This window comes from Trichosurus vulpecula, chromosome 3 (genome assembly GCF_011100635.1).
Source record: "Trichosurus vulpecula isolate mTriVul1 chromosome 3, mTriVul1.pri, whole genome shotgun sequence".
Classification (NCBI taxonomy): domain Eukaryota; kingdom Metazoa; phylum Chordata; class Mammalia; order Diprotodontia; family Phalangeridae; genus Trichosurus; species Trichosurus vulpecula.
This window is the reverse complement of record NC_050575.1, coordinates 3,964,678-3,978,985: the sequence shown is the minus strand read 5'-3', so window position 1 is coordinate 3,978,985 and position 14,308 is coordinate 3,964,678. Positions and strand designations below refer to the sequence as shown.

Genomic DNA, 14,308 nt, shown 5'->3' with positions numbered 1-14,308 from the left:
GACCTTGGGTAAGTCATTTCACCTTTCTGTTTTCTCATATATAAGGTGAAGGATCAGATGATTTCTACAAACTCAAGTTCTAATATTCAATAATCTTTGCTCTAACTTGACCTTCTCCCAGTTCTAACGAACTCTATGAAAGTTCTTTTTTTTCCTTTTGCCATTTTTTCCCATGACCTCTCTACTTGCATTTGACTCACACTCCTCTTGACCCTTGCAAGCATACAAGAATGTGTGACTATAAGGTAATGATTTTTTAACAAGCAGACCAGAACCTCTACATCCAAGTGATTTATCTCTTGAAGCAGTTCCTTTGGGAAGTTACATGCTTATGTCAAAGAGGATGCAATTATCTGAACCATATTTTTTAAACTTTATTACAGGACAATACTTATTTGAATTTATAAGTTCTAGTATGTGTGTTTAAAAATCAATCTCATAACTTAATGATCACAATCCATATATTATAATACTATTTCCTTTGTTTGTGAAATGCGGTCAGTGTTGCATCCTGGTCAGAATTCTCATGATCTTTCCTGAATTCTGAGATGATTAAATGACAAACCATTTCGTCAAGCCTTCTTTTAAAGGGGCAAAAATGAGTTAAAGGGGCTGAATTTGATTCATGGTTCTAACTTCTCCCTGTATGACTTTGGGCAAGTCACTCCTCTGAATTTCAGTTTATTCATCCATAAAAACCACGTAATAAAACACTTCCCACCTCAAGGGGTTATCGTGAAGAAAGTATTATGTAAAATCGAGCTATTACTGAATCATTGGAACTTAGGATTTAGAGCTAGAAATGGACCTTTGCAATCAGCTAGTACAAAGCCACTCATCTTACAGATTGGGAAACTGAGACCCCAGAGAGGTTAAGCCATTTACCCAAGGTTACATAAGGGTCTAAGTAGCAGACCCAGAATTAAAACTGAAGAAGAAATTCTATTTCTTTAGCTACTGAGGAAACTGTTCATTTCATGAATTTTCAAATGTGGAACTAAAAGTCAATTACTCTCTTATGATTTTCACTTTTATTTCATGAGTGACTTTTTTTGTTAGTTTTGTTTTGAAGCTTAACAAAGAGCTTGCCTTCCACATTGCATTGGTGTGTGGGGAGCCAAAATGGTGTCAACTATTGGTTGACTAATTGGTGACTGAATATTCCTACTAAAATATTCTGAATATGCCTACTAAAAAATGCTTTCTAAGGATTCTGTCAAAGTAAGGAGCTGGCAGTGATGGAGCATTGAATTTCGCAAATTGGTTGTTTTCCCGCCAGCTTTGGAAGTACAACTAACCCGGAAAAGATTACCCTTATTCATTTCAGAACGAATTCAGAGATTAGCCTGGAATGTAGGACCAGAAGGAAAAAAAGATTATGTCTTCTTTATATCTTGAAATGTATCCTTTTCTGTTTGCTGACCACAATATGATGTGTTGGAATGCATAAGAAATGTAAATAGAACACCTCCTCTCACTCCTTTCCGCACCAGAGAGGCCTTTCAATGATTCTATTTTCTTAATTAGATTTCACTGTGGAATAATCGCCCTTATTAAAAGTGCCTCAATTTGCTCTAGTCTCTAAACTCCATATAAAGAAATGTATCTGTGGAGCCCTGTTAGCTTCTTCCCCTGCCCCCCATCAAATACCTCTAAAAGTTAACAAAAGGGGCAGTGTATCTCAAAAAAGTCTGTTTATGACAAACTGACATATACAATAAATATGAATTTTACTACAGTAACGGATTGAAATTATATAGTTCATTGAAAGCCCCTTCCAAGTTCAGTTTTCACCCCAGCTTGAGCACACAGGAAATAAACACATTGAACTGTCTGGCACCAAGCAGCTCTCAGGGACCTGGTCTGTCTACCACTGGGTGAGCCATCCATCCAATCAACATTGCAAGGTTTATTTATGTGAGGTAGATATATTAGCAATAAATGGATTTATTCAGTAGCCCTTCAGATTTATATGCAGACAAAAATCACTTGGGTGGAGGTTGCCTTGAGACCAAGTCCCAAAATTTTCCTTTCTTGCTGAGAGCACTGTGGAACACAAAATTTTTGACCAAAGTTGTGGTGGGAGTACGTCATTAAAAAGTCCTCCATTTAATGTGTGCTATTTGCATCCAGAATTTTGTGAACTGAGAATTCTGTCCTGGGTCTGCATCCCAATGGGTTCTATGTCACCAGACCGTTTTCTGGTGCTATATTCCCAAGGGACATCTAGATTTTTTTAAAACACCTATTTGTGCATTTGCCTGATAGGTATGGATACAAGACATAATTTAATGTCATACAAGTCAGTCCCAGCAACCACTTAAGTGGCCTGATATAGAGAAGACTGACAGAAGATGTGCTTTAATGCTATAGTATCAACTATTTCTCTCTGAGAATAAATGACATATTCTCACCTCCTTCACAGCTTTTAATTCCAAATGGACAATACTTTTGAAATATCCTTTTTCTGAGGCAGCCACTTGAAAGTTGAAATGTAGCAAGAGTGTAATGTTAGGTGCCAGCTTTCTGAATTACAGGGTGACGGCTTTAGCTGATCCTAAAAAGCAAGTGTCTTTTTATACCGCATAAAAGGCTGAAATGTTTACATATCAAAAGGCTATAGGCCAATTTCTGTCAAAATTATACATGAAGTTAAGCAGTACAAGCAATTTATTTAAACACTAGTCATTGTAGAAAAATTCAAAACCATATGCTCTTTTAGCAGTTTTTCACAAATGCATTTGACCCATGACTTGGCAAGACATACAAGCTTCATGATTTACTCTAAATTTCAAACCCCCTTGACATTTAACTAAAAGATCTTCATTAATAAGGTTTATATGAATGAAAACTTTAGAAGCTGATATTGTTAGCGGGAAGCTCTGGGAACTGCCTATGCATTTGGTCTAATTTTCAAATGACTGACTTTCCTAATCATTTCAAGGGAAATTTTCTCAGAGAACAAATTATCATCATTTACAATGTATGATTTACCAGAGTGGTGGAGCAATCATTCTGAAACAAACTGGGGTAAATGTGATAGCTGAATTCAAGGCAAATGCATCACTGGAGCAGCCCAAGCTGTTTTCTGAGGTTTTCTTCTGAGCTCACCCTTCTTTTTTGTCTCTCCGGGTGTTACACTGAATTTATTATTTTTTTTTTTGCTGTTGTGATTTTTATTGTCATTGTTTTGGTCCAGAGTTCTGATTTCACTGGTATAAGAAGTTCCTGATGAGAAAACCTCCTCTTCCAATGAAGTGCAGAAACTTTAGTCTTAAAGACATCCTTGAATGCACCAAATAGTCAAGTGACTTGCCCAAAGTCCCATCTCCTGTATTTATCAGAGTTAAGACCTGGACTCAAGTCCTCCTGACTCCACTTACTACTTTAATCCACCTCTGCCTTTTCTTTAAGAAGAGGACAAAGAAGAAGTAAAAGCAAGAGGAGAGAAACAATGAGTACAACGAAGCACTTCAAAATATAGAGACCTAACAGAGATGATCAAAATTGTGTGGGAATAGGATGAGATGAATATCATCCATGTTGTCCTGTCTGCTGCTGGCATTGCACCAAGGATGCTTTCAGTGAGCCTACAGAGGATGAGTTTATATCCAAATATTTTTGTTTTAACTATGAAAAGCAATTATTTCCTCTCCCTGCATAATAGTCCACAGAATATTGCATGCATGAGAATGATAGCAAGATAATGACTTGTTCTAGAATGGTTTCTGTCTGAACCCCACAGAAAAACCTGAAGAGAAAATAACAGTCACTTATCTCAAGGCCTTTTCATCAAACAAAAAAAAAAGTTCAGAAGAAAAAAATAATAGTAGCTCACATTCCTATAGCCAACGCATTTTGCTGACAACAACCCTGTGAGCAATTCTCATATATCCCTATTTTATGGATCAGGAAACTGAGACTCTGAGATCAAGTAATTTGGCTCTTCAGGTAGTAAATGAGAGAGAAGGCTATGGTAGCTCGTTTTTTTTTTTTTTTCCCTCCTCTTCAAGGTTGCTGGTTTTCCTACTCCATCTCACTGGCTCTTGATTCTTCCCTTCTAAGAGACTTAAACCACTATGAGTCTGATCTCACTGATACCCGGTGCCTTTTCCCATTGCTGTCTTTCTACCCTCTGATTCTTGGTCATGTTGTCTCATAAATCCTCTCCAGAAGATCTAATGTATTATGGGTTGTGTGTTCCTATCAATTCCACATTTTTAAGAATTATGAAAAGAAAAAATGAAATTGTATTCAGGTGTTCTCATTAAGAGGACACCCCCCCCCATGTCTGGACAAAATCAATAAAAAATAGTTTTGAAGAGATCTCCCTCCGACCCCACCCCCAAAGGTAAACCAAGACTCACAGTGTATTGGTACTGTCACCCCATTTGATCCACAGCTCCTGAACTTGTTTTCCACATCCATTAAGCTTCTCTCCCAGAATCCACCCCAGAGACTTCAAGTCCTGGGACAGACAGGTCTGTCCAGCAGATGCCCTGAATTCACCGCAACGGTACGTGCCCAGCTGGGGGGCAGAGGAGAGGCTTTTGAGCCAACAATCCTCACTTTGGAGGGTAACACTGAAACACAATGAGTCGCCTGTCTCCAAGAAGTCTTGCTTTCCCTTAGACCAGGCTCAATTCCTACGCGCCCCCTCCACCTCTTCACTGGGTTTAGATACATTATTCTTTAATTAGGGGGCAAGTGAACCCTACCTGACCCCAACAAATTCAAGGTCAAAGACGCCATTTTATCTCCCAAGACAATGTGCAGATTTATATAAATTGCATCAAAATCTCCAACTGAACATTTCTGATTATAAAGTACGATCTGTTTCAAGGAGCTATGGAGAAAACTATGAAGGCAAAGTTCTTTGTAAGAGAAGTTGGGGGGCCCACAGACATGGTTTTGACGGCTAACAGCGGGGTGGGGAAGGGGAGGCAAGAAAGTGATGGGTGGGGGGAATAGTTTTTCTCCTGATAGAAGCATCAGGTCAGAAAAGTGTGTGTATGTGGGGGCAGGGGGCCCACAACTTTGTTGCTCTCTGTTTTAAATCACGAAAACAATTTAATCTAACCTTTATGAATCAATTTGACTATGGCCGCTGCACAAAAGAGGCTTGATAAGCTGAAAGGCAATATACCTGATGCATTTTGTATCCGCTGATCTAGTCTTTAATATCTTAAAAATGAGGAATATTGCCAGAATGACTGACTTCGCAACAAACACATTTTCATAGACTTCTGCATGGTGATTGCTTTGTATGAAATCGTGTTTGGGGGATAATATTGAAAATCAATGCCCTGTTTACTGTATTTCTGCTCTAACAGCCTGTCGGACCCGTCCCCGTACTCCGCCTTCCAGGCATCCTCCGCTCACGCTGAGACTTTGCGGCAGTAACAAACAATCGCTTAGCAACACTAGGTAGGACAATTTGCTTGAGTTTCATTTGTTATTCCAATTTCACCCTGACCACGCGGGACAACTGATTGTTTATTTAGTGCCTTTATGACTTTTGTAAGTTCTCTTCTCCGGGAGGGCTAAAGGAGAATTCACCGCGGGAGGAAAGGGGGGTTCTCACTTGCGAACCCCGGCTCCCCGGAAAGTTCTGCGAAGTTGACGCGAAGGGGGAACGTGGACTTGGAATTCGCCCTCTAACCTGATGAGGCGGTGGGGGGGTGGGGGGGGTGCTGAGGGGTTGGGGAAAAGCCATTGGGTAACCAGGGCGTGGATTCTGCAACAAATCTAGAGGAATTTTTCCTCCCCGAGACTAGAGCCAGGCTGTTCCAAGTTGAGAAAGAACGTAGCGGCTGTCCCAGGCTGACCTAGTGACCCGTAGGGGCGGCCTCCTGCTCCAAAAGAAGCCACCAGTAATGTCATCTGTGAATTCTTCCCACACCTTCACTCCCGACCAGCACCAGCCCCTGCCCGGGCGTTATAAGCAGTAGCCATTGGTTTCGGGGGTAGCTTGCAAATTGTTTGCCCTAGTATGGGCGGTTAAGGGACAGGGGACTCGTCGCGTCGAAAATAACTGGAAAAGCCATTCGATTCGTTTTCCAACTGTCCCAACACATAAGGGACAATGAGACAATGTACGTAAATTCCTTTGTAAAACGCTACATAAAAGTCAGGTATCATCATCATCATCATCCTTAACGGGGATAGGGAGAATTTTGAGGGAAAGGAGAGAGAAGAAAGCTGTATCGCTAAATGACGAGTTACCTTCGAATTCCTACAAATCGTTTAGGTTTACAAAGCGCTTTCCCCAAAATAACTGTGCGAGGTAAGTATCCTGATACTTCTTTCCCCAAATTACAGATAAAGAAACTGATCTCACAGAGGTTAAGTGACCTGCCCAGGGTTAGGCAGCTAATAAAATGGCAAATTGACTGCTTGCTAAACTCTGAGGTGATCTTTTATGTGAAGGAACGTGCCCAGAGAGAGGAATTTCACAGGGTCCTGTCTCCGGGACTTCCCAATCCAACCTCACCCCAACCCACAATAGGATTAGGGCCAAGTGGAGAGGACTGGAAGTACCCAAAGATCAAGTTAGGGCTCCCACCCGAAATCCATCCCCTGGACCATTCTCCTAAGATGATGCCTATTAATTTTTTTAAATAGAAAACTAAACAAGAAAAGAAAATTCACTTCTGCGAATTATTGTGATTTCACCTCTCTCGCCAATGGTCCGTTAGTTTTAAAACCTGGGAAAGGTCAACGGGGAGCGTGAGCCGAGAGTAAGAGATTTACATTGACTGATAGGAAAAATAAAATGGGCTTGTATCCCCAATGAGAGAGCGCGCGAGAAAGCGGTGGAGCAATTTGCTCCCCTAGATGTGACCCTGAGGCACAGTCATTCCTGTCCTAGGGGACGGGCCACACTGAAGCTTTTCGATTTTTTAATGAACAAATTATAACGCTTTCCTATCTACAGAAGCATCTCCAAGCCTCCCCTTCACCTTCGAACAGAACCCGGGGACTCCTTGGCTGGCCTGCGGCAGCAGTTGCACTCAGCCCGGCGGCAGTCCGGCGTTGCCGGGGAGCCCCGGGCAGCAGCTGCAAAGGAAAGTGGACCATTTGAGCCTACAACCTAAGCACGCGCACTCAATTGGGGACCGACCGCCAGCCTTTGGCCTGATGCAGCGTCGGAGAGAGGCGGTAAGTAAGGGCCTGCAGGAGTTCTAAGGCTGTACAAAAATCTCCCCCTGTCCTTGCAGTGATCCTCAGACCGCTCATTTAATCCAGCCTATTTGTGTTTATCTCTGGCTCTTGGGCTGTCGGGGAATTACGGAACCCCTAGCCCGTCCGTCTAACTCTAAACAGACCACTACTACTAATCTACAAACTCCCTACCTTTCCATCCGTCAACTCTTTCCAACCTACTTGTAAGTCATTTCTGAGTTCCCGATCTACGCATCAGAAAATAAGGGATAGTGCTTAATTGGCTAATAACTATTGCTTTAAAAAGCAGGGAGAAATCCGGAAAACCCATCTAGATATTTTAAGGTGACCTTCGTGGCACCAGAGACAATCACGTTTAACACGTTCGCTGCCGACGCTGAGTCCTCCTGCTCGCCAATCTCCTTTCCCGAGTCGGCGGGCAGTCGGGTCGGCCTAGGTCTGGCGGGGGAGTGGATCCAGTTGGGTTTTCTGGAAGCGCTAATAAACCCAGCCTTCGCTGGACAAAATCAATTGTGCCTGGCCAACAAAGGCCAATGTTTTGCTTTCGTTACACGTTACAATTTCCTACCTTTTCTGACGCAGCGTTGATGGGGTAAATAGTCTAATCTGATTCAGTCCACCTCCTGTGGATTCTGAGGGCCAGTCGTGACAGACCGAGGATTGTGCAAATCACTGGGCAACCTGCTGGTGGGGGAGCTCGGGGCTCGTCAGTGGAGAAGCAAGCGACTTTTGGAGGGGGAGTGTAAGCTTTGTGAAATATTGTGTGCCTGCATCCCTAGCAGAGTTTGGGCAGGTGGGGGTGGGGTGGGGTGGAAGAAGATTGTCGGAATAGGGGAGAACTTTCCCCCGCCCGTACTTCCCTATAAGGAGAAAGTGAACTCTAGATAAAGAGGGGGAACCTCCAGCCTCCCCCCCCAAACCCCAGTATCCTTCACACTGAACTGGAAAAGAAGCATCGCTGCAGGACACTGCGTTGGTAAAGATTTCAAAGGCTGTGGTGTGTGCGTATAATTTCCACCTCAAAATCTCTGCAAGAAATATTAGTTTGTTTTAGAAACTTTTGGGGGGTGACCTCCGAAAGGCACTGTCCTTCCCTCTAAAAAGGAAGGGATTCTAGGGAGACTAACCTTTCTCTGGAGAGGAGAGAGTGAAACAAGAGGAGAGGAGGATAGTATGCAACGAATTAAGTGCAGAATTAAATGCAAACGCTGCTGGGGCAACTTTCTTAAAAATAAAGTAAAACAAAAGTGAATAAAATTACCCACTGCCAACAAAATGAGCCCCTGACTGAGGAAATCGCCCGCAAGAGTAGAACCCAACTTGAGAAAACGAGTGGGTGCGTAACAGACTGGGCGGGAATTGTTAATGGCTTTCGCACAATGGCATTAATCAGATTAACAGGAGCAATTAGCTTGGCCAACCGAGCTGCACAGCCTTCAGAGCGCCCAGTAAAGGAAAGGATTAGGTTAATTTAATTAATTCTCAATACACAGACCAGTCTCCTTTCAGGCCATTGTGTAACCCCCTCCTTTAGCCTCTCCCCCAACCTGACCCCCCTCCCTCCCATTCTCAAACCACCACTATCCCTACCAAAGTTGGCGGGGGGGAGGGTGGGAGAGGGAGAGAGAGAGAGAGAGAAATCAAATCTGGTTTTGTTTGTCATCTGCATATTACCAGGAACTAAATGTAGGATGACGTCGACTCTGTATAAAAAAGGGAAGAAGTTCAGCTGGACTACTCTATCCTTCATCCAACTCTGGAATGAGTTCAGTGAAGGCAGGAAAGGGAGGGAGGGAGAGAGAGTGAGGAGGGAGAGAGGAAGAGAGGGAGAGAGAGCGAGCGAGACACAGAGACACAGAGACAGAGACAGGGACAAAGTGGAGGGAGTGGGAGACAGATTTGCGCAGCTCAGGATCTTCTTTCGGTTTGAAAACCCGCTCAGACGTGCGTGTACTTCAGTTTAGTTTTTGGGGGAGGGTTGCTCTGTTTCTCTTTATTATTATTATAGTTTTTTCTTATTTATTGTTAACATCATTTGGGTTCTTCCTTCTCCTGTCCCCGGCGGGAAGAGTTCGGGGATGCCTGCTGGCATGTTCAGCATCGACAACATCCTCGCCGCCCGGCCTCGCTGTAAGGACTCTGTGCTGCCTCTGGCCCCCAGCGCCGGGGCCCCGGTGGTCTTCCCGGCCTTGCACGGGGACTCTCTCTACGCCAGCGCTTCCGACTACGGCAGCTTCTACCCGCGCGCAGTAGCCCCCAGCGGAGCCGGCCTCCAGACCGCGGTCGGTGGCTCCCGCCTGGGCTACAACAGTTACTACTACGGGCAGTTGCAAGTGCAGGCGACGCCCGTCGGCCCGTCGTGCTGCGGGGCGATGCAGCCCCTGGGAGCTCAGCAGTGTTCTTGCGTTCCGTCCTCAGGTAGGGGAACATTCGCCGTCCTCTCCCGATCGCTCCCCGCGCGAGCTTTCAGGAATCCCCAAGTCTCTCTTGGCTCCCTGGTGTTTGTGTGTTTGTTTTGGGCTTTTTACTTTTGGCCAAAGTGCGCGCGGGGAACCTGTGGCTCCTAGGACCGAGGCGGGGTGCCGTTGGGACCCACACGAGATATTATTCTTTATTCTTTTCCATGCACACGGACGTTTATTTTACTTCTGTAACCTTAGCCAGAGCTCGCCAGCCCAGTGTTTAAGGCTTGTGCAAACTTTGGCAGACTGGCTGGGGAGAGGTCGGGGAAGCTCGGTTCGGTCCGTTTGCGGAAAGGGGGCTCAGCCCTCCTTAATCCTGATACTATTAACTATACGGACACACTGCTAACATAGTGCCAATGCGGGATCCGGGCTGGTGAGAGCCCCCTGGGAGCCCTTCAATTCCCCCCGTTGTGGATGGCTCCCTCGGCTAAGCGCCGGCGGGCGGGCGGGCTTCGTCTCAGCGGGAGGGCTACGGGCGAGTGGTCTTGAAGCCCGGATTCGGGGAGAGCTCACTCCAATCTGGGGTCGTGAGCTCCTTGTCCCCACCCTTTCCTTCTCCACTCTCTCCCTAACCCCCATCTACCCTCCTGCTGCAGGTTACGACGGCTCGGGCTCAGTCCTGATGTCCCCGGTTCCCCACCAGATGTTGCCCTATATGAACGTGGGCACCTTGTCGAGGACCGAGCTGCAGCTGCTCAACCAGCTGCATTGCCGGCGGAAGCGGCGGCACCGAACTATTTTCACGGATGAACAGCTGGAAGCCCTGGAGAACCTCTTCCAGGAGACCAAGTACCCCGACGTGGGCACAAGGGAACAGCTGGCTCGGAGGGTGCACTTGAGGGAGGAGAAAGTAGAGGTACTGCCACTCTCTGCCCCTTGTACAAAATGTTCACAGCTGGCTGAAAAGCTCCGTCTGGGGCAGCCGCATTTATTGATTTTTGGGAGGCCGATGAAGTTTTGAACGCTGTTTTTAGTAGCTTTTTCATGAGTATGCCACTGATACACGGGCGAATACCTGGTTTAAATCCCCAGGATTCCTCCTTAAACGTCTACAGAATTTTTAAATACAGCCTGGTCCACTTCCCAGTATTTATTTTTGAGCCAAGGAAGACTCAAAGTAAAGTAGGCCGGAGTTTTCTATATGGTGATTTCCCAAAGTCTCTCCTCTTCTTTCACTAGAAGTTTTTTGGTTTTTTGTTTTTTGTTTTTTTAAATGAGGTTCTATCCCCACCAATTAGTTGTTTGTTGTCTTTTCTCAACAGGTCTGGTTTAAGAATCGAAGAGCAAAATGGAGGCGGCAGAAAAGGTCGTCCTCAGAGGAGTCAGAAAACGCACGGAAGTGGAGCAAGGCTTCGAAGCCATCCCCAGAGAAAAGGGAAGAGGAAGGTAAAAGCGACTTGGACTCTGATAGCTGATAGCCCCGGAATGGAACTTTGGGACTTGCATCCCTTTAGAGACTTGCACATACAATGCTACTATCTTGCACACTTGCTGCCTTTGTGGGGGAGAAGGAAGGGGAATGAGGAAAACTGTAAACTGGTGTAAATATTTCCTGGTGTTTCTTGTATAGAACTGGCTGCAGAGAGGCTCGGCCAGTCTAACAGCCCCCTTCCCCCACCCCATTCTGTAGTATTTATAGTTAAATTAAAGGTGATGATACAATAAATGGATGGTGGCCAAATAATGTACCAATAGCCAATATGTTTATACGTCCTCCACCACCTCCTTCACAGGCTGACGGCAGAGAGCAAATTCAATCCTTGATTTTTAATTTTTTAGTTTGAGGTTTTTGTTGGGAGGGAGGGAGTTGGTTTTTGGATATGTTACAAAAAATTCAGTCATGAAGGGAGTCATGTACTCCCATGGGCCTCTGGAAACATGCATTTTGGTCCGAGGTCTGTGGTTAATTAATGGAGTGATTTTAGACAAATCATTCTCCCTCCCCAACCCCCCATCCCAGGCTTCAATTTCCTCATCTGAGAAACAAGGGGGTTAGGTCCAGTGATGTCTAAGGTCTCTTGATCTGGTTCTAATGGTTCATGATTCTGTGAGTCCATGTGCAGAGTAGAACGAAGGAATAAAGAAGGCTGCTGGGCAGTCCCAGAGGGTCTGGAGAATGAAATAGGGGAGGCTGAAAGGTGTTCCACAGTTCCCATGTGTGTTATTCCCTAAATTCAGTTCACTCCAAGACTTAACCCTCACAATATTGACAATCAAGATTCAATATGGTTTAATGGAAAAGAGACAGGATCCTGGTTCTGCTACGTACTACTGCTGTGACCTAGGGCAAGACACTGAACCTCCTCGGGCTTCAGTTTCCTCACGGTAAAATGATTGGGTTGATTTCTCTTGACTACTTCCTGAATGCCTCCAAGAAGCCAGGCCCGGGGAAAGGAGGGTCCTTGCTCTCCTGCAAGACCCATCCTTGTTTAACTAGCAAATGGTGAAGGCTGGGAACTGAGTGGCCAGGGACCAAGAGAAAGGGAGGAATGAGAGCAAGGCCTGCTAGCCCCTAGGCAGTAGCTTTCTGGAGACCTGGGTCCATACTGGTCAGAAGGGATATTGGTGAAGAAAATCCCACACTTCCATTTCCAGATTCTCCTTCTGCTGCCTTCTGTAACTTGACCCCATTGACTTCCTGCAACAGGAGCCCTTTCAGAGCCACTGGCCTTGGATAATGTGACCCCAGTTTCTAATCTCTAGAGCCCCCTTTCTCTTCTCATAGCCTTCAGAGTTCTATGGCCAACAGGAAGCGTCCTGAACAGATGGAGCCCTCTCCGTCCCCATTGTGAAGCTTCTCATGCCCTCTCCCTTTTAAAATTCTCTTCTCTGGGTCTGAGTGAGCCCTTAACTGCTCTTGGGATAACAGAATGAGGTGGGGTGGGTATGCCGAGTTCTGTTGCCTGATCACTAGACTGTAGACTGCAGAAAATGAGAAACCTGAAGCCAGCTATGGCTCAGGACTGGATAAACTCGGGGCATGTTATCATGGGCCTATAGCCCCCTTCCTTGCTTCTCTACAACCCTTCACTTTACAGTTCACTTTCCAGAATAAAATCCTTTGTCCTATTTAGTGGCCCCTAATTCAATGCCACCCTTTTGGCACACACACACACACACACACACACACACACACTTTCACAAATATACACACACTCACTTTTAAGCACAGCGATATTACCTATACCTCTGGCCTACACCTACACTACCCTTTCCTTCTCCAGTAGAGTGGGGGTGTGGAAGAAGGATAAGTTGTTACTTTGAGATCTGCTGCAAAGTTCAAGAAGCTGCTAGCGTTATTCCCATTCCCCTTGGGGAGGGCAATGAAGCTTTTAGTTAAACTGTGTCTCTTGACCGAAAGGGCCCAGGAAACTGTGTGACAGCTGATGAGAAAGACCTTCTTCTAGCTTTACTAGTTTCCATAAAGGTCTTTACCTTCAGGTGGATTTCCAGGGTAGCCCCCTCCCCAATTCTCTTAATTTTTCCTGTGGGGACTTTAGAGGACCTGGAACTGCTGAGTTGTGGCTTTAAATAGAATTCCCCCCATAGCAAGGATATCTATGTTCTTTTTAAGATAAAATGATATGGTGCCCCCTTTTTTAAAAAGTAGGCTGATATGTCTGTTATGTTGTGATGACTCAACTTCTGTGTTTTACCTAGAATGAGGTGACTTTCCAGTAGTGAATAAGTTTGTCTTTTGCGGAACCTGAAGGGACACTGCCTCCCCTCTCCAACAGTAAGCATCTAGAATTCCCAGGGGAAGAAGACCAGGTAGCCCTTTAGATAGAAACATTACAAATGAAAGGACAAACAAGAATGTCTGCTTGGTAGCCACCATCTTGTTGGAATCTCTGTTTTTGTAGATCTCTGAGACATTCATGGCCCACAAATGAAGTGGAGGTGGGAGATTGGTGTAATACCTCACTTAATTAGAACAGAAACTTGTTCCTTTCAGAAAGGTCATTGTAATAGCGAGAAAGTTTCTGTACCATCCCCATATCTCTCCTGAATAGAAACTCACTTCACATTTATTCTATTTCACTGCTTAAGGTTGGAGACCATAACATCATAAAATAGGTTTCCTCTCTACCTACTGGGGAATCCTTATGTTATTCCAAAGATTCTATAGAAAAGACCTCTACTGAGTTTTTCATGTATCTCTTTTTCTACAACCACATTTTCCCAGGGTATCTTTTTGCTAGGTCTTGCTGTCACAGACAGAATGGACACACTTCTAATTTAAACTTCTGCTTTAGAAAGATGAGGGAGGCACAAAAAGCTTTCCACACGAGTAGTATAAAGTGTATCCTGTCACTGAGTGCGTGGCAGTGGTGAGTGTCATTGGTCAGTGCTAGCTGCAGTAGTGAAAGGGGAGATCATTTGTTTTAAATTTTGTAAAATATGTTTGCCAGGAGTAGAGGTTACAGAACAAAGAGGAAGAAGTAGCTGACCAAGATTTTGGAGAGTCTTCCCATAAGCAGAGCCTGGGGATGGGGCAGGAGGACTCTCTAGCAGAGGAGAAGGCAGCCCTCTTTCTACCTTCTGTGTGCAACTCTGAAGAAGAAAAGTTACTCTTGCCTTCTGCTCCAGTGCTAAGTGTAGTGTTTAGTGGTTGGCCTAACTTAAGAAATTTAAAAAAAGTCAGTAAGACAGTATCA

At 44.9% G+C, this 14,308-nt stretch overlaps 1 protein-coding gene across 1 annotated transcript; it reads left to right on the top strand.

Moving 5' to 3' along the window:
* Positions 1-9,263: 9,263 nt before the first annotated feature.
* GSC (goosecoid homeobox) lies at positions 9,264-11,065 on the top strand. Its single transcript, XM_036748016.1, has 3 exons — positions 9,264-9,603; positions 10,247-10,506; positions 10,913-11,065. The coding sequence occupies exons 1-3, from the start codon at positions 9,264-9,266 to the stop codon at positions 11,063-11,065; spliced, it is 753 nt and encodes a 250-aa protein (XP_036603911.1).
* Positions 11,066-14,308: the final 3,243 nt, after the last annotated feature.